The 26,747-nt window shown below is 41.0% G+C and overlaps 1 protein-coding gene and 1 long non-coding RNA gene across 2 annotated transcripts; one reads left to right on the forward strand and one right to left on the reverse strand.

Moving 5' to 3' along the window:
- Positions 1 to 25,237, reverse strand: LOC138962619 (cell division cycle 5-like protein). Its single transcript, XM_070334502.1, has 19 exons — positions 25,097 to 25,237; positions 23,469 to 23,572; positions 18,417 to 18,578; positions 17,316 to 17,440; positions 16,858 to 16,954; positions 15,858 to 15,908; positions 14,445 to 14,521; positions 13,988 to 14,091; positions 13,466 to 13,545; positions 12,924 to 12,999; positions 9,524 to 9,688; positions 7,675 to 7,849; positions 7,095 to 7,264; positions 6,318 to 6,620; positions 5,277 to 5,474; positions 4,352 to 4,549; positions 3,781 to 3,864; positions 3,175 to 3,303; positions 1 to 2,131 (listed from the first exon to the last, which is right to left on the reverse strand). The coding sequence occupies exons 1-19, from the start codon at positions 25,139 to 25,141 to the stop codon at positions 2,033 to 2,035; spliced, it is 2,442 nt and encodes an 813-aa protein (XP_070190603.1). The 5' UTR covers positions 25,142 to 25,237; the 3' UTR covers positions 1 to 2,032.
- On the forward strand, positions 20,787 to 22,950 carry LOC138962611 (uncharacterized). Its single transcript, XR_011454564.1, has 3 exons — positions 20,787 to 20,938; positions 22,020 to 22,098; positions 22,379 to 22,950. It is a non-coding gene; the product is annotated as an uncharacterized lncRNA (long non-coding RNA).
- Positions 25,238 to 26,747: the final 1,510 nt, after the last annotated feature.

The raw sequence follows: 26,747 nt of genomic DNA on the forward strand, positions 1-26,747 counted from the left end.
CCCACCCCCAAAACCACTTTCACACAACAATGGTAGCATTGTAATAGTGCATACTTACGTAATGAACCATGTATCCATAATCCAATACTGGCAATAGTATGATTCAATGCATTGAAGCTCAAAATGACTATTAGTTATCAGGAGTTTTCAGTCAGCACAATTTAACTCTCAAGCCTCCAGTGTTCTGTTCCATCTTCACTTCTCTCCATATCATTCACTGTGATGAAATGGGACGCGGAAAAATAGATTACTCCAGCGGAATTCGTAAGTTGTGTCCGCGGAAAAGTCCCACCCCTGATACCACATACGTATCTAGATGTGGTTCAGAAGTGGACGGAAAAACTGTTTGAAATGTACCACCACATGTCTTGCAGGGTTTTTCTCTCATTACAATGCCTGTTTTCTGTTGTAAACTTCTAAGTACACATACATATTCAAGCATCTAAACAATTTTTTTTATTCAACGCCATAACATTGCAGTTGCATGTTCTGATCTAGGCTATACTCATGTTTTAACACAAGGACACATGTGTATAGATTGACAATAATGCTCAACATAACCAGACAGATATACAATTTTGGGCTTGTGCACATTGTTAGTGTTTTTCAACCATGCCAGCAAATGTGTTCTCCCTATTCTGTTTTTTTGTCCATTAAAAAAACAAAAACAAGTCGCGTAAGGCGAAATTACTACATTTAGTGAAGCTGTGGAACTCACAGAATGAAACTGAACGCACTGCATTTTTTCACAATGACCGTAGTCCGCCGCTTGTGCAAAACGGAGTGAAACTGACGAGCCTGTTCAGCGCGGTAGTGGTTTCGCTGTGCTGCATAGCACGCTTTTCTGTACCTCTCTTCGTTTTAACTTTCTGAGCGTGTTTTTAATCCAAACATACCATATCTATATGTTTTTGGAATCAGGAACCGACAAGGAATAAGATGAAATTGTTTTTAAATCGATTTCGGAAATTTAATTTTGATCATAATTTTTATATTTTTAATTTTCAGAGCTTGTTTTTAATCCAAATATAACATATTTATATGTTTTTGGAATCAGGAATTGATGTAGAATAAGATGAACGTAAATTTGGATCGTTTTATATAAAAAAAAATTTTATTACAATTTTCAGATTTGTAATGACCAAAGTCATTAATTAATTTTTAAGCCACCAAGCTGAAATGCAATACCAAAGTCCGGCCTTCGTCGAAGATTGCTTTTCTAAAATTTCAATCAATTTGATTGAAAAATGAGGGTGTGACAGTGCCGCCTCAACTTTTACAAAAAGCCGGATATGACGTCATCAAAAGTATTTATCGAAAAAAAGAAATAAGAGTCCGGGGATATCATTCCCAGGAACTCTCATGTCAAATTTCATAAAGATCGGTCCAGTAGTTTGGTCTGAATCGCTTTACACACACACACGCACACATACATACACCACGACCCTCGTCTCGATTCCACCTCTATGTTAAAACATTTAGTCAAAACTTGACTAAATGTAAAAAGACAGAAGAAATCAATGCACAGTGCTTGACAGGATTTGTCTCGTCTTGAAGTCAATGACTTTCTTTCAAATGTCAACAAAGTTCCTAAACGAGACAAAAGCATAAAGTACTGCAGAATTAATTCATTTATGCTTGGTAGCCTACAAAACAAAACAAAATAACAATGCACTTTATTTAAGAATCCTGTGACAACACTGAGCAAAAAGAAAGCCTTACTGATAAGTTTTTCTAAATAGACGAATTCCGGATAAAACTGTTGTATTTTTTTGGGTTGTGGAAGCGTTGTTTTCCCTTGTTTATCCTTGCATTTCCATAGAAACACTTGAGGCAAGCTTCACGTGACAAGAGAAAGCAACTCTTCCACATCTCATAAAAACACGACAGAGTTATTTCACATAATCTGTTTTTTAACACATGTGCATACACATGCCACAAATCTGTGCAACAGTCTATGCCAAGGAAAAAACAAACAACACATGAACACAAAATGTCTCTGGAGTTGGTCTTTCTGTATGGTTGAGTGTTTTCATCTGTAGCTGATGTCTCGTTTGTGTTGGAGCTCGCTGTATCGCTTCTGAAGTTCTCGTTCACGCTCCATCTGTCTCTGCACGTCTTCCTTCAGCGACTGGAAAAGTAACACAAAAGGGGAATCATTCTATTGCTCAAAGATGCTTGTAACAGAAAAATAAAATCTAAAAAAAAGGTCAAAAAGAGCAAATAAGGAAATCAAAGAAGGACAATCAGTGACTGACAATAACTTTCTGTATCCATGTGTTAAATGCCCTTGTCAAGAGGCTTTTTTCTCACAACAACAAATAGCATTCTCTCTCACGTACGCAGGCATGCACACACACACACACACACACACAAACCCCATTAAACAAACAGAACTGCTAACCCTTTACAAAAACAAACTCTATAACACTACAGAGTGGTGTTAGCCAGATTGTCACACACCACAATCCTGCTTGTTCTTCTTTCCTTCTCAGCCCTGACAAACATGTTTAGCCCTCATTCCCCTAGAGCGTTTCATACAGCCTGCTCAAGCTCCCTGAAACACCCGCTATACACAATGATACCTAAAACACATATCTGCTACCATTTCTGCTGGATTCCCGCCATGTTTGAGCTTTTTTTCTTCTTCTGCGTTCGTGGGCTGAAACTCCCACGTACACTCGTGGTTTTTTTTTGCACGAGTGGAATTTTACGTGTATGACCGTTTTTTACCCCGCCATTTAGGCAGCCATACGCCGTTTTCGGAGGAAGCATGCTGGGTATTTTCGTGTTTCTATAACCCACCGAACTCTGACATGGATTACAGGATCTTTTTCGTTGCGCACTTGGTCTTGTGCTTGCATGTACACACGGGGGGGTGTTCGGACACCGAGGAGAGTCTGCACACAAAGTTGACTCTGAGAAATAAATCTCTCGCCGAACGTGGGGACGAACTCACGCTGACAGCGGCCAACTGGATACAAATCCAGCGCGCTACCGATTGAGCTACATCCCCGCCCTTCTGCTACCATTTCTGCTGGATTCCCGCCATGTTTGAGCTTTGATAATTTCGGAAAGCTTGCAACAGTTACCCTGCTATGATTATTTCAAGTTTGAAATTGACAAGAGTTACTTCCCATGCCATGGGGGTAAAAGGGTTAGAGTGCAACTGACCTCCATGCGCTTGGGTATGGCTCCGATCTCATGCTGCCGGAGGTTGTCAAAGGTGTTCTTCTCCAGACATGTCTGCTCCAGCTGGTCCGACACGTCTGTCAACTGCTTCATCAGCCCTTGGGCTCGTGACTAAACACAGACACACACATAGGTAGATAAGATGATGGAAGTCGCTTGTCAATTGAATCTTTCTATTTTTTATCTAGCTGATCAGGAGCATTCATTTACTGTGATCCTTAAACCCCTTGACTGACATTATGATAATACGTATCAGGTAGGTACTTTGGTATCATAAACAAAGCAATACTCTCACAAGGGAAACAATTTTGCATCAAGAATGATTGCCTCCCCTGGAGACCATTTTCTCAGTTTTCTTATGTTTATTGGGTTTTTTTCCTAACTAAATTCTTCCTGCAGGTAAGGGGCTCAAATATGTCTTACATTCTGCATTACTCCTACTGACTGTTGCTGTAGTGAAACTGCACTGTGCAAGCTAAAGAAAGAAAGTCAGGCCGGATCGCAAGTTTAAAAGTCAAATGAGTAGGATCAGAGGTCTATAAATTATAAAGTGCTATTCGACATACTGACAAAAACTACGAGGTGTACCTGGTATCCTCCAAGAAGAATTTTCAGCTTCTTTTCCAGTTTAGCAGCTTGCTTGGCATCTTTGGTCATATGATTTCTGTTGTTCTGCAAAAGGGAAACAAACACTTTAGCACTCTAGAATTTACACCAGCAACTTCAGAACCAACCTAATTCATTCTAACATACAGAAATGTTTAAGTAATGCTTCAAAAAGAGATTCCACACTACTTATGAAAACAAATCTTGTCTACACGACTGATTTTTCATGCCCACTTCAAAGCACATGCCATCATATGTTAGTAATAAATGACCAGAACGATACACATTTTTCAGAACAGACATAAAATATGATTATGCTGGAGTGACTGATACAGACCTTTCTTTCTTATTAACACCAACACACAAACAGCACAGCCCCCAACAAACCATCCACCTAACAGACAACACTCGTGTCCATCCCATCTTTTCTTTCTCTTTTTTTCTCCTGTGGTTTGCACTATATAAGCTATCACTATCATTATTAATATTATCTTCTCTTTTCTGTGGTTTGCGCTACACAAGCTTTCATCATTATCATTATTATCTCCCTTACCTCCAAGCGTTTCTCCAGCGACTGAATGCGGTCCTTCTTGCTGGCCAAAGAAGCGCGGATGTAGCGGTTCTGTGCGGGCAGGAAGAGCACCTGGGCGTAACACTCCTCCCACACCTGGCTGAAGGAATCAATCGACAGCTCGCCGTGACCCATTCCTTCCTTCACCACCTGCATCTCTTTCTGCAGCATTTCCTTGGCCTGAAATTACACAAACAGAAGGATGTAGGCATCACCATGACAATTTACACACATAAGCATGAAGGTATCCGCTGAACATTTGATTTCCCTTCATTTGAGCCATGTGACGTCAGAGGATGACTAATCCTCAAATTTAGGCTGCTGGCCGAGACTACAAAAAGTGCATGTTTGTGCGAGTTCAATCTTAAAAATTAGGAAGAATTTATACATGAATATTATTCGCATTTTGACCTAAATATGACATTTGACACAGATCTTGACAATCATTGTTCACCTTAACCACAGAATGGCTGTCTTGATCTGTGTAAAATGTCTTACTTTGACTGTTACGTTCATCAACAATGGTCAAATGCAACCTCTTCAGCCACATTTGCTCTGGCTGATGCAAAACTTTTTCTGCAGAGAGCAATATGGCTAAAGTGCATAAGGCACTCACAAAATACAATATCCACACACAATTTTGCAACAAACGCTAACCCTGGGTTACGATTTCAACCCCACCCAAACCAACCTGCTCAATGTCCTCGTCCTCAAACTTGGCGTAATGGTTCTGGGTTACGATTTTAATCCCACCCAAACCAACCTGCTCAATGTCCTCGTCCTCAAACTTGGAGTAAGGGTTCTGGGTTACGATTTGAATCCCCCCCAAACCAACCTGCTCAATGTCCTTGTCCTCAAACTTGGAGTAAGGGTTCTGGGTTACGATTTTAATCCCCCCCAAACCAACCTGCTCAATGTCCTTGTCCTCAAACTTGGAGTAAGGGTTCTGCTCGAGGAAGGCCAGGTGCTGAGCCTGGTTGACCGCTCCCTTCTGGCCCGGCGGCTTCTTGCTGCCGGGGGCGATGCCCAGCTGCTGGGGGGTGGGGCTGTAGAGCGCATCGTAGTGCATCATGGTCAGCATCTCCTCCTTGATCAGCTCTTCGGCCTGTGGCGTCAGAAAATAGGGAGTGTAAACAAAAACTGAGCTGAGCTCATTCTCTTGCTGAAAAAATGAGATCTTTGAAGTTAAAGGGTCATGTGATGTTTAACTTCTTCAAGCGCTTGTTAATTAAGACTGGTCAAACAGTGTCCCTAAATTCGGCAAGTCTAGCAGTAGAACGGAATTTGGATGTGAATCGAGCAGCGAATGCTGTGACGGGGTGGTGTGAGAGCACGCTGGGACAAGGAGCAAGAGTCAGGACAGCACACACACACACACACACACACAAAACAGCTAGTCTAACTGTACTTGAAGAAATAAAATGTCATGAAGGGGTTACTTTTCACAGCAGGTATACCAGGCAAAAATTAGCAGTACAAACTTATGCCAAGAAGAACACTAGTTTTCAAGTAGCCTAAATCATAACAAATTAGTCTAGTTTCGACTAATTCGTCTTTCACGCCTTTCCAAGCTTTTGTCTTGAATAACTTTAGTTTGCTGGGGGAAGAGAATAAACTTTCCTTCAATGTGTATGCAGAAGAACACTATTTTTGACTTTCCGTCCTCCTCACACATGTATGGTTAAGTTTTGCAAGCAATCTTATACAAGAAGTGAAAGCAATGTACTGAAGCACAGACAGATACAGTCAAACCTGTCTTTGACAACCACTCAGGGGACTGACCAAAAGTGGTCGCTATAGACAGGTGGTCGCCATAAAGAGGTGATTTATAGAGACAAAAAACCTTGGCATCCTTGGGGTAGTCATTGTAGACAGGTGGTTGCTTTGGAGAGGTGGTCGAAAGGGCAAGTTCAACTGTACATTCACCCAAACTTCAACAAACAATCACCTTTTGCAACTCGGTCAGAGGAGCGTCGTTGGGGCCGTTTGGACGCATGACGGCCGAGTTGATGTCCACTGGGCGAGGGAGGTCGCGCTGCACGGACTGCGAACGTCGTTTCAGCTCCTCCCGTCGGCGTTTTTCGATCTCCGCATCGCGTCTCGCATCAAGGTCGGCCTGGTCCTCCACGGGATCCGTCTCCATGGATTCATGCCCCGCTCCGGCCTCGTCTTCTGGGACCACGATCTCGTAGTCGTTCTTGGGGGCAGGGAGACCGGCCAGTCCCATTCTCAGCTGTTCCTTCATCTCTTGCTGCAACAGAACAAAGGGGGAAACCACTTATTAAGCAAGACAATTGTTTTTTTTATGGTAATACAAATAAATGACACTGCTTTTTTACTTTTTATTATCAAGTTTGAAGAAGAGTCCTTGTTGCAATGGCATAGTCCTGAATTAACTCTGTGAAAGTTATGTCACATAATGAAAGAAAAGCCACTGTTAGAGATTCACTTAGTGGGACCATGAACCTAACACAGGGCTAAATCAGGTTACTGCTGTTGCAGGAAGTAGCTCAGGAGAAGAGAATGCTCTAACACATTAGACCAGTTCATGGAATGATGACTTTCAGTGGTAAATGATAACGAAAACCTTCTGCAATTTCAGCTCACTGACCTTATCAAATTAATGTACAGATCGCATAAGAGTACAATGTTACCTACAATATCATCTCAGTCACATCATACAGTTGCCAAGAAAAGACTTCTTTTTGTGGTCTTTAAGGTGTACCTGTTGAAATCTGCCCTGCAATGGCGTTTCATCCCCCATCTGGTTGATGTTGAGCTTGTCTCGGAGGGAAGGGGTCTGCGATGCCTGCGATGCGGGTGTGGATCCGCCCACACTCACCTCGGTCCCTGGTCGGACGAACGCCGGTGTTATGTTACCTCGTGGAGTCATACCTGACACAAATCACCAATGACAGTAAGGCAACAACAACAAAAATGCCTGTTTTTGAAAGGTAGGGATTGGAATGGCGGTTCCTTTGAACAAAGTGAAGAAAAAAAAGTTTTAAATTAAAGCTTGTGATTTATTTACACTGGCTAATGTGGCTTTATATTGGCTGCAAATCATGCGAGCTGTGTCCCCTGCATGTCAGAAAACAGAACATTTTCTTTCAAAGTCTGCTAAATAAAGTTTGTCATTTTAAATTTGCTTTAATTTAAAGTTCATATGAAAATAAAAATAGGATCGGTCACGGAATCGGAAACATAGAGCTTTCGTTTCTTGGCCTAATGCAGGTAACAGTAATGCAAGAAACAGATCAAAACTTGAGTTATTTTCAGATTCGGTCTATTCTCAGCAGCCCTACCTCCTTCCCCTGCTCTGCCGGGCGTGCGATATGGAGTGCCCAGCACAGTGTTAGGGGTCTGCATGGTGCTGGGGCGAGGGGTGACACTGCTGAAGTCGCTGTCGTGCAGGGGAGTGTTGAGTCCTCCCTTCAAGGGTGTGTCTACGTTAGTCAGGGCCATGATGTTCTGAGCCTCCTAGAATGGGACAAGCAAAGTGTAAATAAAAAATTAAAAAACACACAGACATCGAATGCACACTCAACTAAGTCTTCTTTCATTTATTTTAATTGTTTCATAATTATTTGTATGTCTGTTCACTTACAAAGACCACTGGGTCAATGCACTTGTGATGTCTTCTTATGTCAAAAATGAAACGTTCCATGAACAACCAAACGGTTGAAAACGACGTTAAACACCAAATAAAGAAAGAATGAACAACCATTTGGTGTGTTTTTTATTCACACACACACACACACACACACACACACACACACACACACACACACACACACACACACACACACACACACACACACACACACACACACACACACACACAAAGCAAAACACACATACTTCACCTATTCTCTTCTCTCAGTACTGTGTATACATTACATAAAGCTACAGACTGATCAACTAATTTTCAACCACAAGTCAGTCATCCATGTGAAATCTGCTGCTGCTGCTCATCAGCCAGCAAACAATAACAAAATGTCTTTGAAGTCGAGATTTGCTGTGTCAAGATTCTCCATGACAAATCTTGTGCTTTCTCTCCGAAACCCCAAAAGCCGCGATGAGGCTTTCATGCATTGACCTACTGCAATGGAACCTCCCTTTTAAGACCCACCTATTTAAGATTTCCTCCTTTTTAAGACCTTGCCTTTTGAGAATTTCTGTTACAGTGGAGTCCAGCTATAACAAACCTGGGTATAACGAAATCCCTCTTTTAACAAACTGCCATTGATTTCCTGGAAGACAGCCTTCTATTTCTTACTTGTTACTTTCCGGCTACATCGAACCTTTTGAACTCATTTGCATAACGAACCCCTCTTTTAACAAACACGTTTTCATCGCCCCAGAGCCGTTTTGTCTCTAAAAGTCACAAGGCTACAACGAACTGATGTCAATAATTGTCTCCAAAGACAAAAATACACAAACACAAGTGCACATCGCGTGATGAGCGAACTCTGAACAAACTAACAGCGGGAGGTGCACGGAACAGATCGAACCAAAACCGAAAGTTGTGGTGACGTCATGACATTTTGCGATGTACGTCAGCGAAGCTCGTGCACATGTGGTCTGTCTTGCTAAAAACAATGGCTGACGAACATGGTTTCGAAATCTGGAACTGTTTTTTGTTTTCTCCGATCCGTGACCGAGTGACACGATATAGAACCACGCGTTCGTTTGAATCAATACTCTCCTGAGGCAGTGAAGTCTCCTAAATTACTCAACACTGTGGACAGTACGGAGTGCAGTTATGTCCTGTGAATGAGCGAGTCAAAGTTTTATCGTGAAAACTGACGCTTTTCATGCACCTCCCGCTGTTAGTTTGCCTCTCTCTATGGATTATATTATGAAGCTGTTGAAAACATGCAGAGATTGTACTCTCCAAGGAAAGATCGATGGGACGATCATTTGAAGGTGATTGGGAAAACTTGTCTTGAGGCCATTTAGGGTTGAAAACTCTACAGCGAATTACTGATATAACGAACTAAAATGTATCTCCCTTGAGATTCGTTGTACCCGGACTCCACTGTATAAGACTTTTAAGACTTGATTTTCTCTTTTTTTAAAGGTCTGGATAAGGGGGTTCCATTGTACAGCAAATAACACATGAAGGTGTGTGCTATTCTGACCCTAAATTACCTGCAAGATGGCGTCGTGGGTGGCGGGTGTGCGGGGAGTACGGAGGGAGGCCACAGTGGGGGTGGCACCGTAGTCCTGCAGCAGGCCCCTAGCGGAGGAATCCTCTCGACCCGCCTCCTCCACTTGTTGACGGGCAAACTCGCTCGCTTGGCCCAGCTTGACAACCTGTGGCAGACAATTGCAACATGAAGGCAAGGAAAGGTAAAGTAATAATCTGATTTTATTCAGTTTTGTACATGAGTTGTTCTTTGCTACTGGTCACAAGTGGGGGTCAGCTCACACGAACGCATTTTTCAATACAGTCTAGGGGAGAAACTGGTCACAAAGCACCCAGTACATGCCAAAGAGATAGGAGAATCTGCACAATCAAAGAAAATACCAAAATCATTCAATAGATATGGAAATATTAAGATTTACTGTGAAAATGCTAGCAAAAATGGCGTCCAAAAACGGGAACGCACACTTGGTGCATCTTTGAAGACTTACCTCCCGTTCTGTGTTGTTGATAATAGTCGTGTTTGTGCTGTTTTTGTTGAAATAGTATCTAATATAACTGATGCAGTTCTTGAAATGTTGCAAATTATTGTTGTCTTTGTGAAATGCGAGAGTGTTCTGAGGCGTAATCTGCATACGGCTGATGTCCCACATAGGGTACCCCACTTCGATCAGCGTATCACTCCAAATGAGCTTCATAGCAGAAAAGCAGATACACTACCAAAACACTGCATAACAGATCTACAAGTCTGAGCCAGAATCATTGAAATTTACTTTCTGTATAAAATATTGCAATCAAATTTGTTCACGCCGTCCCACAAATAACGCAGGTTACCCTCGCCTTCGATTCAAAGTAACTCCAATCTGACTGAATTACCATCGAAACGCAGATGACGAACTGATTCACCACACATTTGTGGTTTTTACACACACATTTCAACTGTGTTGTTTCGCGATAAACAGCCATAAACAAACAAATGTGGCGCCGTCACGTCGCCTCGGAAGGAATAACGCAGGTGACCAAGACTTGTTTCCGATACCTGTCTGCTTAAAATCATCGTTTTTTCACGAATGACGGCTCTTTGGCAGATCTGGTGAGTTGGAAACTGTCTATGAATGTTTCATTTAATGTCAAATGCGTACATTCTTGTCGATATTGTTACCTTTGGGCTCATAAATTAAGTCAATCGTCGTGTTGTCCGAAAGTGACTTTTGTCAGCATAGAACTTACCGTGCTTCATTGACAGACGACTCGAACAATCTTTGCGACTGCAAGGAAACTTATTGCAGGGGAAATAACTGAAGACGAATAACCGTGGTAACTTCTTAAGCGAATCGCTGTAACGGATCTAATTTTTTTATAATTTTGTTTAGATCTGTTATTCTCTATTTTATGTCTGCTACTTGCTGGTAGTCTTCGTCAGTGTGAAAGTCACATCTATTTCGACTGTGCATTATTCGATCCGTGTAGTGAAATGTTGATCTATGATCTATTTGGCAACATAAATTCGCTAAATGTACTTCGAGTATATCTGAGAAAGCTCAGAAAGAAGGCCGAATCTCCTCTTTTTTTTTGGGGGGGGGGGGGGGGGGGGGGGTCAGGAATTTCACGTTATAAACTTACCACAAGCTGGACTAAACACACGAATGGAAATTAGGCTATCCTTCAGATTTTAGCATTTCACAAGAGGAATTGTTTGTTTGGCCGGTTATTTATACGTTTAATCAGTTTATGAGTGTATCGCGTTTGTGGAGGTGTTTGTGCATTTCACAGAGGATGAATGTGTTTCTTTGTGTGCGTGTGTGTGTGTGTCAAAGTGTGTGTGTGTGTGTGTGTGTGTGTCCCAGTGTGTGTGTGTGTGTGTGTGACTGTGTGTGTATGTCAGTGTGTGTGTGTGTGTGTGTGTGTGTGTGTGTGCGTGTGTGTGCTTGTAGAATATAAGGTCGATAATTCATGATAGTGTCAAAACTCATCCCAGTGTGCAGTAATTAAATCAGTGATCTCCTTCAGTTGCAAAATGTGGGTTTGTTACTTTTAGATCATTGTGCAAAGACGAATACGTTCATCCAAAACAGGTTGTACTGTCGACCTTCCTTTCAGACCACCTGTCTATAAAGACCACATGCCCACTAAGATCACCCAAAAGGATCCCTGACGGTTTTTACGACTGTATTAATGATCTGTTTCCGGGCGTGTTTTTTTGTGTTTTGTCTTAGATTGCACCAGATTGCTCCATTTTCCTTGTTTTTATCAACATTTTCCGGGAGGAGGGGGGGGGGGGGGGGGCACATGCCCAGGAATCCCTCTAGTAGGTTCGGGCGCTTACACACACACACACACACACACATAGTGCACATACACGCACACACACGCACACACACACACACCCACACATACTCGTGTATGTTTACACGCGCTGCGGCGCGTTCGTATTTCACGACTTGTTAACGCGCACAGAGAAGAGAGAGATATTTGTACGTACACGTCTTTCGCTTTCGGCAAGAGAGAAAGAAAGTGAGAGAAAGAGAGAGAAAGAGAGAGAGAGAGAGAGAGAGAGAGAGAGAGAGAGAGAGAGAGAGAGAGAGAGAGAGAGAGAGAGAGAGAGAGAGAGAGAGAGAGAGAGAGAGAGCGTGACGTCACAGAATTGTCTTTGTTACCAAGACCAAGTTTCGAGAGCCTTGGCGTCCAGGATCCTTGATAGCTCATAGGATGTCAAATGTTTTCCACCGTTTCTTTTACAGAATCCCCACAAATTTGCTATTCCTAAAGTACACTATGACACGCCTCGAGTGGAAAAGAACATTCTCTGCAATTCCCGTCTCAGTCGGTGCAGCAGTTTCGGAGCCTGTCGTTATCTTACAAACACACACACAGACACACAAAAACCAGCTATAAAAGTAATATTATGTAAGAACCATGTGAACCAGTGATTTTTTCTTTTGTAAATCAGATACTACAGTGTTTCTGCTTTATGAAAAGTTATATTTCAAAAACAAACTAGAGATTTGAATTTTGACCACTTTTCCCCCTTTCTGTCACCAGTACTGAAGAACAACTCACATGAGACATACGGTTATTTATTTTCCAAACAACACAACCTATGCATGAACAATTGTGGCTTGGCTGCTCTTTAAATAGATATATAGATATAGATAGATAGATATCAACAGCCAAAGAGGATCGTGAATGCTGAAAAGAAGAAATTGCATGGGCTATCTGGAGTAAGAGCAGGTCAATGGCTGGAACTACCCGTAGTACTTTCACCATAAAATGCAAACCAGCGCTCCCATCCTCAAAAGCCAGAAAAGAAGCAGCTAAAAAGTTCATTTCTTCTTCTGCACCAATCGGTGTATCATTTCAAAATAATACAAGAAAATGATGTGTGCAATGCTGCAGTTTTCTCACCTCTTCCAATTCAGTGTCAGATATCTGAGGAGATGGCAACACCAGCTTGCTGCGTTTCTTCACCGGTTCTTGGAAACTGACGACACAAAACGCAACGTTTCAATCATATGCATCAGCGCTGTGCATGATCTTTTTGCCTTTCTAACAATTGAACAAGAACAATTCATTTATCTAAGTTATGTAACCTCTTTATTCATGTACAAGCTATCTTTTTCATTATTCACTAATTATTTATTCATTGTTGCTGCTGACAAGTTATCATTGCTACCGATACTGACAAAAAACAAACCACAAAAATGTCCAACATTTTTCTTATAACATTACCAAGGACTCGCTTGCTCCAGAGCAACTAAAATTTTAAACTGAGTCAAACATTTGATAACGTTAACTGAGCTTAACAAGTTCAGTTCAAAATTTTATCTGAGCTAACCAGCTTTTCAAACATAATCTAGAAATAAAACGGTCACTATTTGTCCAGTCAAACTGAATTTTGTGCACTATCTTTTCCTTAAAAAAAAGAAATGTTATAATTTGTAACTTACTTTGTTTGAGCGGCGATGACACCAGGCAGATCATTCTCCTTGCGTGTCTTCTGCTTTTGTTTATCTTTCCTGCGCTCTCTCTGAAAATCAGTGTATTATTGGTTACAATCACATGTATTTTGCATTGTGTCTACTTTTCTGGGTGTTTTCTGTGTTTCTCTCTCTGAAATTAGCACATTATTGGTTAAATCAACCCCCAAAATTGTGGACATTCAAACCGTCATCTTTTCCACAGAGGCACGTAGAAATGCAGTGGTCATTAAAATGTTTACCATGATACATTTATATCCATATGTAAATTGTAACAGTTATTCAGTGAGTTTAACCAAAACCAAAACAAGTTTATATAACAGTACACACACAAAATTCCAAAAACAATTTTGTTGATTGCAATTACTAAATTAACAAGCTAAATGGGACATACCCAGGAGAGTAGAATCACAAAATCGTAACCAAAGTGTCCATTACTGCTTGCATCTTTTAGTTGACAGCAAAAGTAAAGCATCCTAACTACTAACTCACATCTTCTTTGTCTGAGCGCCTTTCTCCATCCATGTTTTGTTGTCTCAGACGTTTGTAGTTCGGGTCCAAAGGATCATACTTTTCTTGGGATGTGTCATAAAATCCTGAAAACAACGAAACAGGTATAACATGTCTGCTACGGATTCTGTGCGTGCAATATGAACTTCACATATCCACGTCTTTTTTCACAGACAAAAGTGTGAAAACTTCTAAAATATTTTGCCAATAATGCTAAGATTTCAGAGCTTTGGGTGTGCTTAAGCACAATAACTTGTAACTGTTATCAAGACAGGACTTGCCAAGCTCTCTTTTGTGCACAATGAATTGTTTGTGAGGTTTACCATATGACAGGAATAACAATGAAAGAACTGTGCAAAGCAAACACACTTTCTGCTTATGCTCATGTGCGTTATAAATAAATGTGTTCTTGTATACTTGTATATCGTGGTACACTTACCGAGGGCTGGTTTCTTTTCAAACGGAATCTCTGTATTGTAATCAACTCCCCTCTTCTTCTTCCTCTTTGCTCGCACTCTAAAAAAAAAGAACATAGACAATTTATAAAAAGTTTTAAATGTTTGTTGGGACAATTACATGTGTCACAGTTGGTGCTCTTGTGAACTTTAAATTAACATGCACATGCATTTAGTGCTCCAAACCGATGCAAACACAATCACACACATAATGATGGCTTCTTCACCAAAACTCAAAATGTAAGAGACACAACTTTGATCTCATCTTTAGTGACAAACTGGAGAATGTGTTATGATGCAAACTTTATACAGGCCGTGTGTATACACATTTTTATCTTGCACAATATTTGGCTAATATGTATGCACAGAGGCACACAGATTTTGTCACAGTAATGTTGGCGACTGTGCTGTTTGTATTTGTCTTGACTAACCCTAGACTATTACTGACATGTGTCTACCATCCACTCACCCAATCTTTCAAACGATTACCATGCCAACGTTTTCAACCTTAAGACCAAGAGACTCATCAATATAAATAACAAGAAGGGCAAAGCCCATACGACTCACATGCTTGACCTAAACCTAGCAATGACATCATACACTAAGAACTGCTTTACACATTTTTCCTACCAAAATACATGTGACCTTGACCCAAGGTCAAGGTCATCCAAGGTCATGCAACACAAAGCTGTTAATTCAAGACATAGTAAGTACAATGGTGCTTATTGGCTCTTTCTACCATGAGATATGGTCACTTTTAGTGGTTCACTACCTTATTTTGGTCACATTTCATAAGGGTCAAAGTGACCTTGACCTTGATCATATGTGACCAAATGTGTCTCATGATGAAAGCATAACATGTGCCCCACATAATTTTTAAGTTTGAAACAGTTATCTTCCATAGTTCAGGGTCAAGGTCACTTCAAAATATGTATACAATCCAACTTTGAAGAGCTCCTGTGACCTTGACCTTGAAGCAAGGTAAACCAAACTGGTATCAAAAGATGGGGCTTACTTTGCCCTATATATCATATATAGGTGAGGTATTGAATCTCAAAAACTTCAGAGAAAATGTGAAAAATGTGAAAAATAGCTGTTTTTTAGACAACATTTATGGCCCCTGCGACCTTGACCTTGAAGCAAGGTCAAGATGCTATGTATGTTTTTTGGGGCCTTGTCATCATACACCATCTTGCCAAATTTGGTACTGATAGACTGAATAGTGTCCAAGAAATATCCAACGTTAAAGTTTTCCGGACGGACGGACGTCCGGACGTCCGGACGTCCGGACGGACGGACGGACGGACGACTCGGGTGAGTACATAGACTCACTTTTGCTTCGCATGTGAGTCAAAAAGCAATAATAAAATGTAATCTTTCAAAAATGTAAAACTTACTCAATTCCCGCAGCCCTCAGCTCTCTCCTCTTCTGCAATGAAGCCAGGCGTCTGAAAGCAAAAACCAAGCAAGATCATTGATAAGAAAACACAGTTGAACCTGTCCATAACCCACACTGAAGGGACTGACCAAAAGTGGTTGTTATAAACAGTTGGTCGATATGGAAAGGTGAATTAGAAAGCATTCTTCGAGGATCCTTTCAGGTGGTCGTTATCGAGAGATGGTCGCCGGGTCAAGTTTCGACTGTGGCAGTAGTAGCATAGACTAGAGAAAGCAAAAGAACTTCTGCATTTGACATGTGCGTTTCTCCGCTATACAGAGATATATATATACAAGAATGGTATTTTGTTTGTTTGTTTGCTTAACGCCCAGCCGACCACGAAGGGCCATATCAGGGCGGTGCTGCTTTGACATTTAACGTGCGCCACACACAAGACAGAAGTCGCAGCACAGGCTTCATGTCTCACCCAGTCACATTATTCTGACACCGGACCAACCAGTCCTAGCACTAACCCCATAATGCCAGACGCCAGGCGGAGCAGCCACTAGATTGCCAATTTTAAAGTCTTAGGTATGACCCGGCCGGGGTTCGAACCCACGACCTCCCACAAGAATGGTATCCTTGCCAGGTAAAGAGAACAGCTAAGGATTTGAAAAGGAGGATTATCTGAGGCTGGGGGGACAGGGAATTAGAAAAAGTGTACAAACAGGACTTCTTCCTTTCTTCAGTCTGTAAATTCTGGCACAAATGTTATACTGATAGTATTTATAGTCTGATTTTTGTTTGTTCTTAAATGAAGTATTTTCCAAGTTACAATAAAAATATTTCTACTCCACACCCAAAAACTTGAAAAGACAAATATAAAGGTCATCCAAATGAAATAGCCTTCAACCACTCCTTTTATTTTTGGGGTAAAACTAAAATTAATGTTAGTCGGACCTGCACAAATCCCACAAATTGCTTTAAAACAGCTAATATTATCAAGGAAATAAACCCACCTTGCTTCTTCCAGCTGCTTTTCTCTGGCCTTGCGCTTTGCTTTCTTTCCCTGTGTGTTGGCCAGACGAGCTCTTGCCTCTGACAGCATCTCCAGTTCTGCGAACAAAAACAAAACAACATGCATTTTTTTGTGTGTTCATTGGCAGAAACTCCCACGTACACTGGTGTTTGTTTTTGCATGAGTGGGATTTTACGTGTATGGCCTTTTCTTACCCTGCCATATGCCGCTTTTGGGGGAAACAACATGCATCATCCATTGAATTTTTTGTTTCTCTAAACGAATATGCATTTTACCGAAAAAAACATTATGAGTGAAGCCATGTCCCCTCATGTTTACTTAATTTCCTGGTTTCAAACTCGAACCCTCCCCATCATTAAGTGCTGATATTGAAAACGATAAGGACGCGAAATGTTGCATGTTTACGAAAACTGAGACAATTTAAAGTCAAACGAGTACCGTCTTCGTCCATATCCACTGGGTCAGGCCTCGCTGGCTTGGTCTCAGGGTTGGGATCAATTTCGCCAGGTTTGAGCTTTCGCGGATCATCATCTGCGTCTGCTTCTTTGTTCTGTGCCTTGTCTCTGCAACAAAATATTTACAATTGTTAAGCTTTTTTGACAAGATCTTGCTGGTAACACCAACAGCCTGTAGCTAGGGAGGTAGACACAATGACTGACTTGATCAAGTTCCCGAAATGTTTTTGTGTAAATAAAAACATGTTTCTCTTCTGTATTCTATCTTCAATCAAAACTAGAGCGCACTAAAAGACAATGCACAGCAAAGAATGTGAACCAAACAAACATCAGCAAACCAAAGAAGAACATTTCTCTCTCACTAAACCATACTTATCATGTTCTGAAATATGTTTCATATTGAGCAGTTCAAATCGTTGTCACTTTCAAACTCACATCATGGAAGTGGCGTGGATAATATAATCACCAATCTCAACACACAAAAGTGATAACCATCAACAGGAACACCACTACGACTCATGGTGTCAACATTTCTGACCTTAAGGCCTAAAAAAAAAAATAGGTGTGGTTACGGTAACCCGACCTACCCTATTTTTAGGGGCCGATCCTATAACTTTTTATTACATTTGTCGAAAAAAAAAAAAACGAGTGCAAAAAACGCAATGAAAGCGAAAGCGCCCGAGTCGCACACTTATTTCCCTGTCAAGTAGGTTTAATTTGTACACATTAGAAAAAAAAGTTAAAAAAAAAAAAAAAAGTGATTGCCTACCTACCTACCCTATTTTTTTTGGCTATGTTACCGTAACCACACCTATTTTTTTTTTTGGCCTAATTAAAAAAACAATCAAACGGGCAGATTGAACTCGGCAGCCCGGTAAAGCAATCAATCTAGGAGAGCGAACACTCTGATATAAAAACAAGCTGAAGTCGGATGTGCTGGGCCTGACTTGTCAGGCGCGTAACGGCAGCACAACGCATCTACGCTCACATGACAGACAACAACAAAAACAATCACACACTGGCAAATCTGATGTTATTATTGTAATAAACAACTAACAACATCAATAACCAAACTACAACGTACAGCAGCAACTCATATCGCTCCAGACATTGTGCAGCAGTTCTGCCCACGATGGGTGCGATGGTTCGCCACTGGGTTGGCATCAGCTTGGCCAGATGAAGCAACTTTTCGTCCTCCGCTCGACCCCATTCCGTCTTCTTGATGCTCGGGTCCAGCCACTCGAACCTGAAATAATTTTAAACCATTCTTCATTTATCTGCTCGAAGGCATGAAATTTGAGATAATGAAATCATTAAAAGCATGCCACCCCTTGCCCCTCGAAAATGTTTTGATAATAAGAATCAAAATTATGCAATCTAGGTACAGTGGTACCTCCCTTTACCACCCCTCTCTTTTACGGGTCCCTCAATATTACGACCGACTTTTCTCTGACGGATTTTTTCTCCTTCTTTATCTTAGTATTTCTCACCTCCATATTACGTCCACCTCTCTAATACGACATTCCATACATGGACTTATAATGACTTTTCCCAAAATTATCACGGGGTTGGACTACTCTGACTTATATCTCCAGTTGAGTGAGTAAGCGATACGGACACAAACACGTGCTGAAATCCTGTCCGTGTACATCACTTCAGCACGCTAACGACTGAAGCCTTGGTTTTTCGTTTCTATTTCAGGTCATTACTTTATTTTGAAGAGATAAAGGTCATTCACCAGATGTCTGCTTCATTTTGCAAAGAACTGTGCAGGAACTCCTACCTTTTAAACATGCAAAGTTACAGAAACGTCATGAAAGTAATCCGAACATCGAACCAAAACCGAAAGTTGTGGTGACGTCATGACATTTTGTGATGTACGAATGCAAAGAGTGTGTAACATTTTCGGTCTAGCTAACAATGGCGGCCGACGAACATGGGTTTTGAAGTTCTTGGTTTTCCCCGATCCGTGACCGAATATACAACCACGTGTTCGTTTGAATCAATAAATTCTTCTCAGAATCCCGTCAGTAAAGTTTGAAGTTGAGTAGTGGAGTGTCCTAAATTACTCAACTCTGTGGACAGTCCGTTGTGCAGTTGTCCATAAGTTGAATGAGTAAGTCAAGTTTCATCGCTTTTGGCTACAATTTTACATCAGTTTCAACACACTGCCGCGGTTCTCATTCGTTTTATTCCTTGCGTTTGGGACACTTTTCTTTGTTTGCAACCAAATTGTTGCTGGGTATCGTATGACTATGATTAGTAGCTGGTATCGACATCGATGCCGTGTGCATGTTTTGGGACCGCATGCTTTCGTTCAACCTCAGTTTGTTTATTTCAAACCTTAACCCACGAGTAGTTACGGGGCTTGATTAAACAAGCAAGAAAACTGTGTGGGTAATTAATTGAATAAGAAAACAGGTTACCATAATCGTTTAAGGAAAGAATAACATTACTTTGTGGGCGGAATCAATCAAAACGCCAATGTCATTCCGGATCATTGACGGACCCGGACATAACAAAACAATCCTCCATAATACGACCCCTCCTTAATACGACCGAATTTCGGTTACATTTTCAAAGTCGTTATACAGAGGTACCACTGTATCTCAAGAATGATCTCTGGAGTTCTGAAAATGGCAAACATCCATCAAATGGCCTATGTGAGTTCTACTGACAAACACATCTTTTAAAAGCGTAATTTCAAATGTAAGGAAGAATAAGTCAATAAGAGTGAATTACAGCAGCAGCACATCTTTAAAGCTTATGTTTACGTTCTAAAGATAAGGGTCGTTCTCAGGAACATGGGTCAAAGGGGGGGTGCATACTTTCAGCGTTTAAAAGTCGGATTTTAGTTATGTGTATCAATGTTTTTATTTGCTACTTGTGTTTGTGACATAATAAAGATATATTCACCAAAACGCCAAATGTTTTGTTCTTTTATTGTGTCTTATACATTTGTTTATGTGTTGAAAAAAGCTATCTTTGGCGTGGCCATTTTGTGACATGACAACAGTGCCTCCGAAATTCACAAACTTTCCTCTGTTATTTTCACCCAAATGGGAGAAATCACTGTGAGTTACAGAGAAGATATAAGTAGTTTAACGGGTAATATGTCGATTTTGTAGTTTAACTTCCAAATTTTGATAATTTTATTACCGAAATTTGCGTGTCAGTCGAAACGCTTCGTGTCCGACGAATCTCCAAACTTGTTTCCAAGTCCTGAACGTGCCAGGTACACATTCTTGCACTACTTTTACACATATGTATTCGTGGGCGGAAATAGCTCCACAATGGAACTAAATTTACAGTGTGACAGAATCATTGAGCTGTAGGATGGCCCAAAATGTTTGTCAAATCGGCTTCGTGTCCAAATGTTTGTGTTTCGACTGACCAGTTGTTTTTTTTTCTTCCCAAACATTGTGGAACATCTGAGAACTATTTTCTGTTCACGTATCGTGCGCGTGTTCTTGGCGGAGGTTCACATCTATGGGAAGCTGTGATTGGTCACTTAGTTTGCAGAGAGAAACACGTGCTTCCATTTCGTGTCTTGTGCACAATCGGAAGTTGCGACTGCCCGCCGTGTCAGTCCCTTCGGCGATAAAGGTAAGATTTCCAACACGTGTGATATTTTTCTGCCGAAATAATGCTTTGTAAATCTGCATAAACGATTTATCCTTTCTTTGGTTCTAAAGCATTGATTGTTTCCAGGTGCAAATAGACGTGCGGAATATTTTTTCAAAAAAAGATGCAGCGCATCTATTTTTGGAATTGAAAGATCGACGGACAATTTCTCTCACAAATCGATTTCTGTTGGAAGGAAAGTTCTCTGCTGGGTTTTAAACTGAAGTAGACTGCATTTTGGCAACGTATGTGAACGATTACTGATGGTATTTATCTAGTTTCTTTGAAATCATAGGATTCGGGTTCGAAAGGGCAGTCGAAGCAGGACGCCATATCGGCATCGTGTCTGTTTACGACTGACACACTCTCTGTGGTTGAATCATTGTTTCGACTGCATGTGTTTTTTAATTATGCATCTGAACATTTGTAGACCCAAAGCCAAAGGGTGTAATTTTGTATCGCCTGTTTAAGATCGTATTTGAACTGAATGAAAAAAATCTTTCGTATTATTTTGTGATCACCTCAATGACGAAAAAGTGTGTCAGTCGTAACAAAGATGCCAAAGCGATCGTGCCGTGTTTCGACTGTGGCAATAAATGAAGTTGCAGATTCCCACTATCCTGTTTGTTGAAGAAAAGCTGTGTTGTGGATGTAATGGAAGTTTTAAAGTCAAAGGAAAATCCTATTTTAATCGGGAGTTTTTTGTTGTTGTTTTTTTAACTTTAATGAAGGAAGCAGTAATGGAATGAAAATGTTTGTGGTGTCTTCATTAGACAAAAACTCTATAGCCCTGAATTGGCTCTTTGCAGTCTGCGCTGCGCTCAAAGCAATATGTTATTATTATACAAAAACTCTAGATAAGCTAAACATGAAACAGGAATTTCACAAATATTAATTTTAAATGTGTAAAATGGAGTATAATTGTTTTTCTCACACAAGAATACTATTTCAAACTCACATTTTTTTCATACAGAGAGGTTCAATTGTACAAATTTGAGCACAAAGATTTTTTTTTTAGGCTTTTATTGACTACATCCATTACAATTTTGAATATTGTTTACAGGACTGTGACCAAGGGAGACTGGCTGAGGGTGGTGTTCCACAGCAGCAAAGGTCAAAGTGCCATGGAATATGTTGCGAAGGTAGGCTTTGTCCTCTTAGGTCTTTGTCCTCAGTTGTTTGTTGTATAAGTTATTTAGAAGCTAATCTCATGTGGTAAACAAAGGTCTTTTTTTCGTGTGTATATAGTCCACATTAGCTCATTTCACAGAGGCAAGGTAAGGACAAAAGAAACACATAACTCCAGTAACTTGGCTTAAAAATGTTTTAAAAAGGCAAAATTTGCAAGGTTTTTGGTTAATATTGTCTCTGAGAGGTTTCTTCGAATATTATTGTTAATCAATTTATAACTGTGTGTTTTAGGTCCTGGACATTGATGGGACAGAGACTTTTGTCAGCTGCCTCAGGCCCCCGTTCACACCTCGGTCTAAGCAGTTCACCTACCCGAAAGAGCCTGATGAGACCTGGATTTCTCGGGACCAGATCACAGCATTTCTGGGACACCCGTCCATCTCCCGGGATGCATATTCATTTGACAGCCAATAAATGTTGACCTTTGTCATGAAAAATGTGTTTGTTATGTCTGAATGGCTGTTTTAGTACACATTACAGAAGTTAGTTACTTTAAGGTGATGCAGCCCAATATCTTGATGTGCTTTTGGTGTCCATGTTTCAACTGCGCGGTCCTCGTTTCAACTGCCCGTCAAACCTAATTATGCAACATTATTTGTCAAACGCTAATTTTATCTTTCTAAATGAAATTCACATGTAACAATATCTTGATCTACAACTGAATTATTACATTTACTTTGATTAAGATTTCTTTTCAAGGTCCTACAGAGAAGTTTGTTGACAAAATTGTGAGTCCATTTTACTGATCAACAAACTACCACCCAAATGATATGCTTAAGGTACAAAAAGTAAAAAAAATCAAACCTGATAATGTTGAAATGACCAAATGAGAGTATTAGAAAGGGTAAAATGTTCCTGATACTTTAATATCATTTTTGAATAATTAATTTTCTGTTCATTTCGTGTCCTTGTTTCAACTGCCCGATTTTTCAAGTCGTCTTCTAAATACCTCCACAAAAGACAAACTAAAGAAATTTTTTTACAACTTTTTCCAGTTACTGGTGCATTGAAGTATTGGGCATCACATATTTAATTAGCAAGTGCTTACTCAATGGTTTATTTTTGAAGGTCCATGTCACACATTTGACCCATGTTCCTGAGAACTACCCATTATTGAAATGATGGTAATTTTTGTTTGCACAATTTCCTTGTCTTTGTAATTATCATAATAAGTTTCTTCAAGTTCACATGGCTTTTTCATGCAGAAGTATCTTTACAATATCTACATAGGAATGGAAATATAATATAAGGTAGTTCATTTTTGATGAAAGTTCTAAAACAACTGCACGAACATTAAAAGAAATAACAAGTAAAAACACACCATCTGGCCTTGCACTGTTTGGCGGATTTCCTGTGCAGCAGTGACGCAATTCTTGACCACTGGTTTTTGCCATATTTCATAACAGCCGCCTTGAGAATTTCATCCTGAAATGACATAAATCAAAGTTAGCGTTTGATATCATATGTTCATCATAACAACTGACACTGAATTGGTATAACATACATACATTGTCTTTAATCCATAGCTTTAAATAACTACGATTACTCAGTAAGCATGCATGTTTGCTGCTTGGTGTGTTCCGAGCATGTGACTGGGTTTTGGATAAAGACCCTATAGGTTTTCCAAGCGCTAGCAAACCTCAAAGCATAGCAAATCCTGTTGTACGACTATCTCGCAAGAGCTGGAAAATAGATGATCATATTTCGAACGACTTTCCAAGCATTACAATAGACCCTATCAGTATTCCAAGCTCTCATAATCTCTCACAAACTTCAGAGCATAACAAAGCATGTGCTATGTACAGTGATCTCACTATTGTAAAAGGATCAGGGTTCTTCTTCTTCTTCCATATTGTGACCACGGTCATTTTGGCTGACCATTATGTCACATAATTTTTGTGACAGGGTTATACATTTAGATACAAATGGTCGGACACAATTTTATGGAGCCGGTCTTATGGTACCACTACATGTAGTAGTAGTGAGTTGTAGTACACAGCTCTGGGGATTCATAGTCATAACTCATATTCATCACTTTTTAGTTTTCCAAGCTTGTGCAGGGCCGGACTACCGGGGGGGTTATGGGGGTTGCGCAACCCCCCCCCCTAGCCTAAACATGTACCTTACTTATTTAATTTTTTTTTTATTATTGCTTATTTTATGCCGTTTCATGCAAGGAGCGACCATTTTCCTATCTCAGAATATGACCTACCCGTCAGCTTCAGGGGGCTTCGCCCCCTGACCCCCACAACGAGGGGGGGGGGTTCTAGGGTTTCCGGACCCACCCCCCCCAGCCAAAAAATAAAAATATTGAATGAGGTATGCATTTCTTTATTTTACATTGAGTTTCAATTTTGGGGTATTAATCAGTGACAAAATCTGCTGCCTGAAACTGGTAATGATCATCCTCAGAATGCACCAGATTGCACCATTTTGCATCCTTTTTTTCAAAATTTTCCGGGGGGGCATGCCCCCGGACCCCCCTAGCAAGCTAGGCGCTTCGCGCCGTCGGCTCGGCGCTTCGCGCCTTCACACCCATATCTTCACACTATACTTTTGAAAAAAACCAGTCATAAAATGAACTGATCCGCCCCTGCCGCCAGGGGGGACATCCCCCTGGGCCACCACTGGCAACCCCCCCCCCTCCTCTTCGCCTAGTCCGGCCCTGTTGTGTACCAGCAAAACGCAAAGTTCAATAGCAGTACGGATTGAAGACAGAGGAAAGAGATCTCCTTGGAGAAAGTAAACTAAATCATGATGAAACTGGCGTTTACTTGCAGCGTGCAAGAGGAGTACAAATACAATATGTATAGGCTAGAACCGCAGAATCCCCCAACCAGGCAACCTCAGTCGGTCGACACGATCACTTCTGACACAAATTATCGACGAACTACTGCATTAAAACATACATGCTACATTTTAAATACTAATACAACGTTTAATACAAACCTCAGTGTTCCTCCAGACACCACCCTTGATCATAATACGCGGCATCTTGGAGGTTTTTGTTGGCAGAACTTGTCTACCTCGATGTCAAAATTAGTATTTTTCTCGACATACGCCGTGCGTACCGGAAGTGTTGCAAAACAAAGCTACTTTCCGCTTGTTTCGTATAAAATCTGCAAAGGTGAGACAACCCCCTTTCAGAGTCTGCAGAGCTACCGGGATTGTGTCCCTTATTTCTCTCTTGCTCGCGTGGTGTGTGTTTTAAAATGGGAGGGGAGGGAAGGGAATGTTGGGAGTGTGGTGGGGTGGTGCTCTGGAGGTGTAGTCGGTGCCTTGGACTGCCTATATTTGGGAAATGTAATATTTTGTGATTAATTTAGACCCTCACTTGAAACTTACTGGAAAAAAACCACAAAAATAAAGAAGCAAACAAACAAACAAACAAAAACAAACAAACATATAGAAACATACAAACAACAATCAAGCAAGTTTTTTTAAGAAGAATATGTGTTGTTAAACAAATAATACCAAACATGTCACGTGAAGCGATATTACAACATTTAGTGAATCGGTCGGCCTGAAACTCTACTAAGGCTGCATGATCAACAGGCTGAAAACATTACTATAAACTGAGATTTCATTTGGCACTGTTTAAACCGAATGACCGAGACTGACTGGTCGCGGCTCGTCTTGACGAAGCATGCGAGCGTAGTAAGCTTACCAATCTTTAATTCTGAGATAATTTTCAGAGTAAACAGAACATATTTAAGCTTCTTTTTTTTTGATTCAGAAACTGATGCTAGACTCAATGCAATGCAATCATATTTTACATCTGTAAGTGAAACTGATTCGAATTTACTTGATTGACAACTTTAATGACTAATTTTTAAGCCTCCAAGCTGAAATGCAATCCCAAAATCTCGACTATAAGTCAAAGATTGCTTGACCAAATCTTCAATTAATTTGCCGGTTGAACTGAAAAAGGCCGGGTCGTCACAGCCGTGTTGCCTCAACTTTCACTAAAAGCCGGATATGACGTCATCATAGGCCTTTGTCAAAGAAATGAGAACAAAAACAAAAAAACATCTGGGGATATCTTCTCGAAGAATGTGAATGTATGTGTCAGTGTGTGTGTGCCGGTGTGCGAGCGTGTGTGATCAGGCTGTCAGTGTGGGTGTGTGTGCCTGTGTGTGTGTGTGTGCACGGTGTGTGTGTGTGTGTGTCAGTGTGTGTGTGTCAGTGTGTGTGTGTGTGTATGTGTGTGTGTGTGTGCACGGTGTGTGTGTGTGTGTGTGTCAGTGTGTGTGTGTCAGTGTGTGTGTGTGTGTGTGTGTGTGTGTGACGGTATGTGTGTGTGTGTGTGTATTTGTGTGTGTGTGTGTATATGCGTGTTTATAAGTGAGTGAGTGTGTGTGTGTGTGTGTGTGTGTGTGTGTGCGTGCGTGCGTGTGTGCGTGCGTGCGTGTCACTGGCAGTGCAGTTTGTGTGTGTGTGTGTGCGTGCGCCGCGCCGGCCGTGCGTGCGCCGCATGCGTGAGTGCGTGCGCCGGTGCGTGTGTGCCGTGTGTGTGTGTGTGTGTGTGTGTGTGTGCGTGCGCCGCATGCCGCGCGTGCGTGCGGCGTGCGTGCAGTTTGTGTGTGTGTGTGTGTCTGTG

Source organism: Littorina saxatilis, linkage group LG3 (assembly GCF_037325665.1).
Source record: "Littorina saxatilis isolate snail1 linkage group LG3, US_GU_Lsax_2.0, whole genome shotgun sequence".
Taxonomy (NCBI): Eukaryota; Metazoa; Mollusca; class Gastropoda; order Littorinimorpha; family Littorinidae; genus Littorina; species Littorina saxatilis.

What these genes read in the sequence shown, in the direction of transcription:
- LOC138962619 (XM_070334502.1), bottom strand. Translation starts at nt 25,141, where the DNA reads ATGCCGCGTATTATGATCAAGGGTGGTGTCTGGAGGAACACTGAG. An exon ending in GTGTCTGGAGGAACACTGAG is followed by an intron (nt 23,573 to 25,096) that starts GTTTGTATTAAA and finishes ATGTCATTTCAG; the next exon opens with GATGAAATTCTCAAGGCGGC. An exon ending in CGGCAGAGCAGGGGAAGGAG is followed by an intron (nt 7,265 to 7,674) that starts GTAGGGCTGCTG and finishes GATTTGTGTCAG; the next exon opens with GTATGACTCCACGAGGTAAC.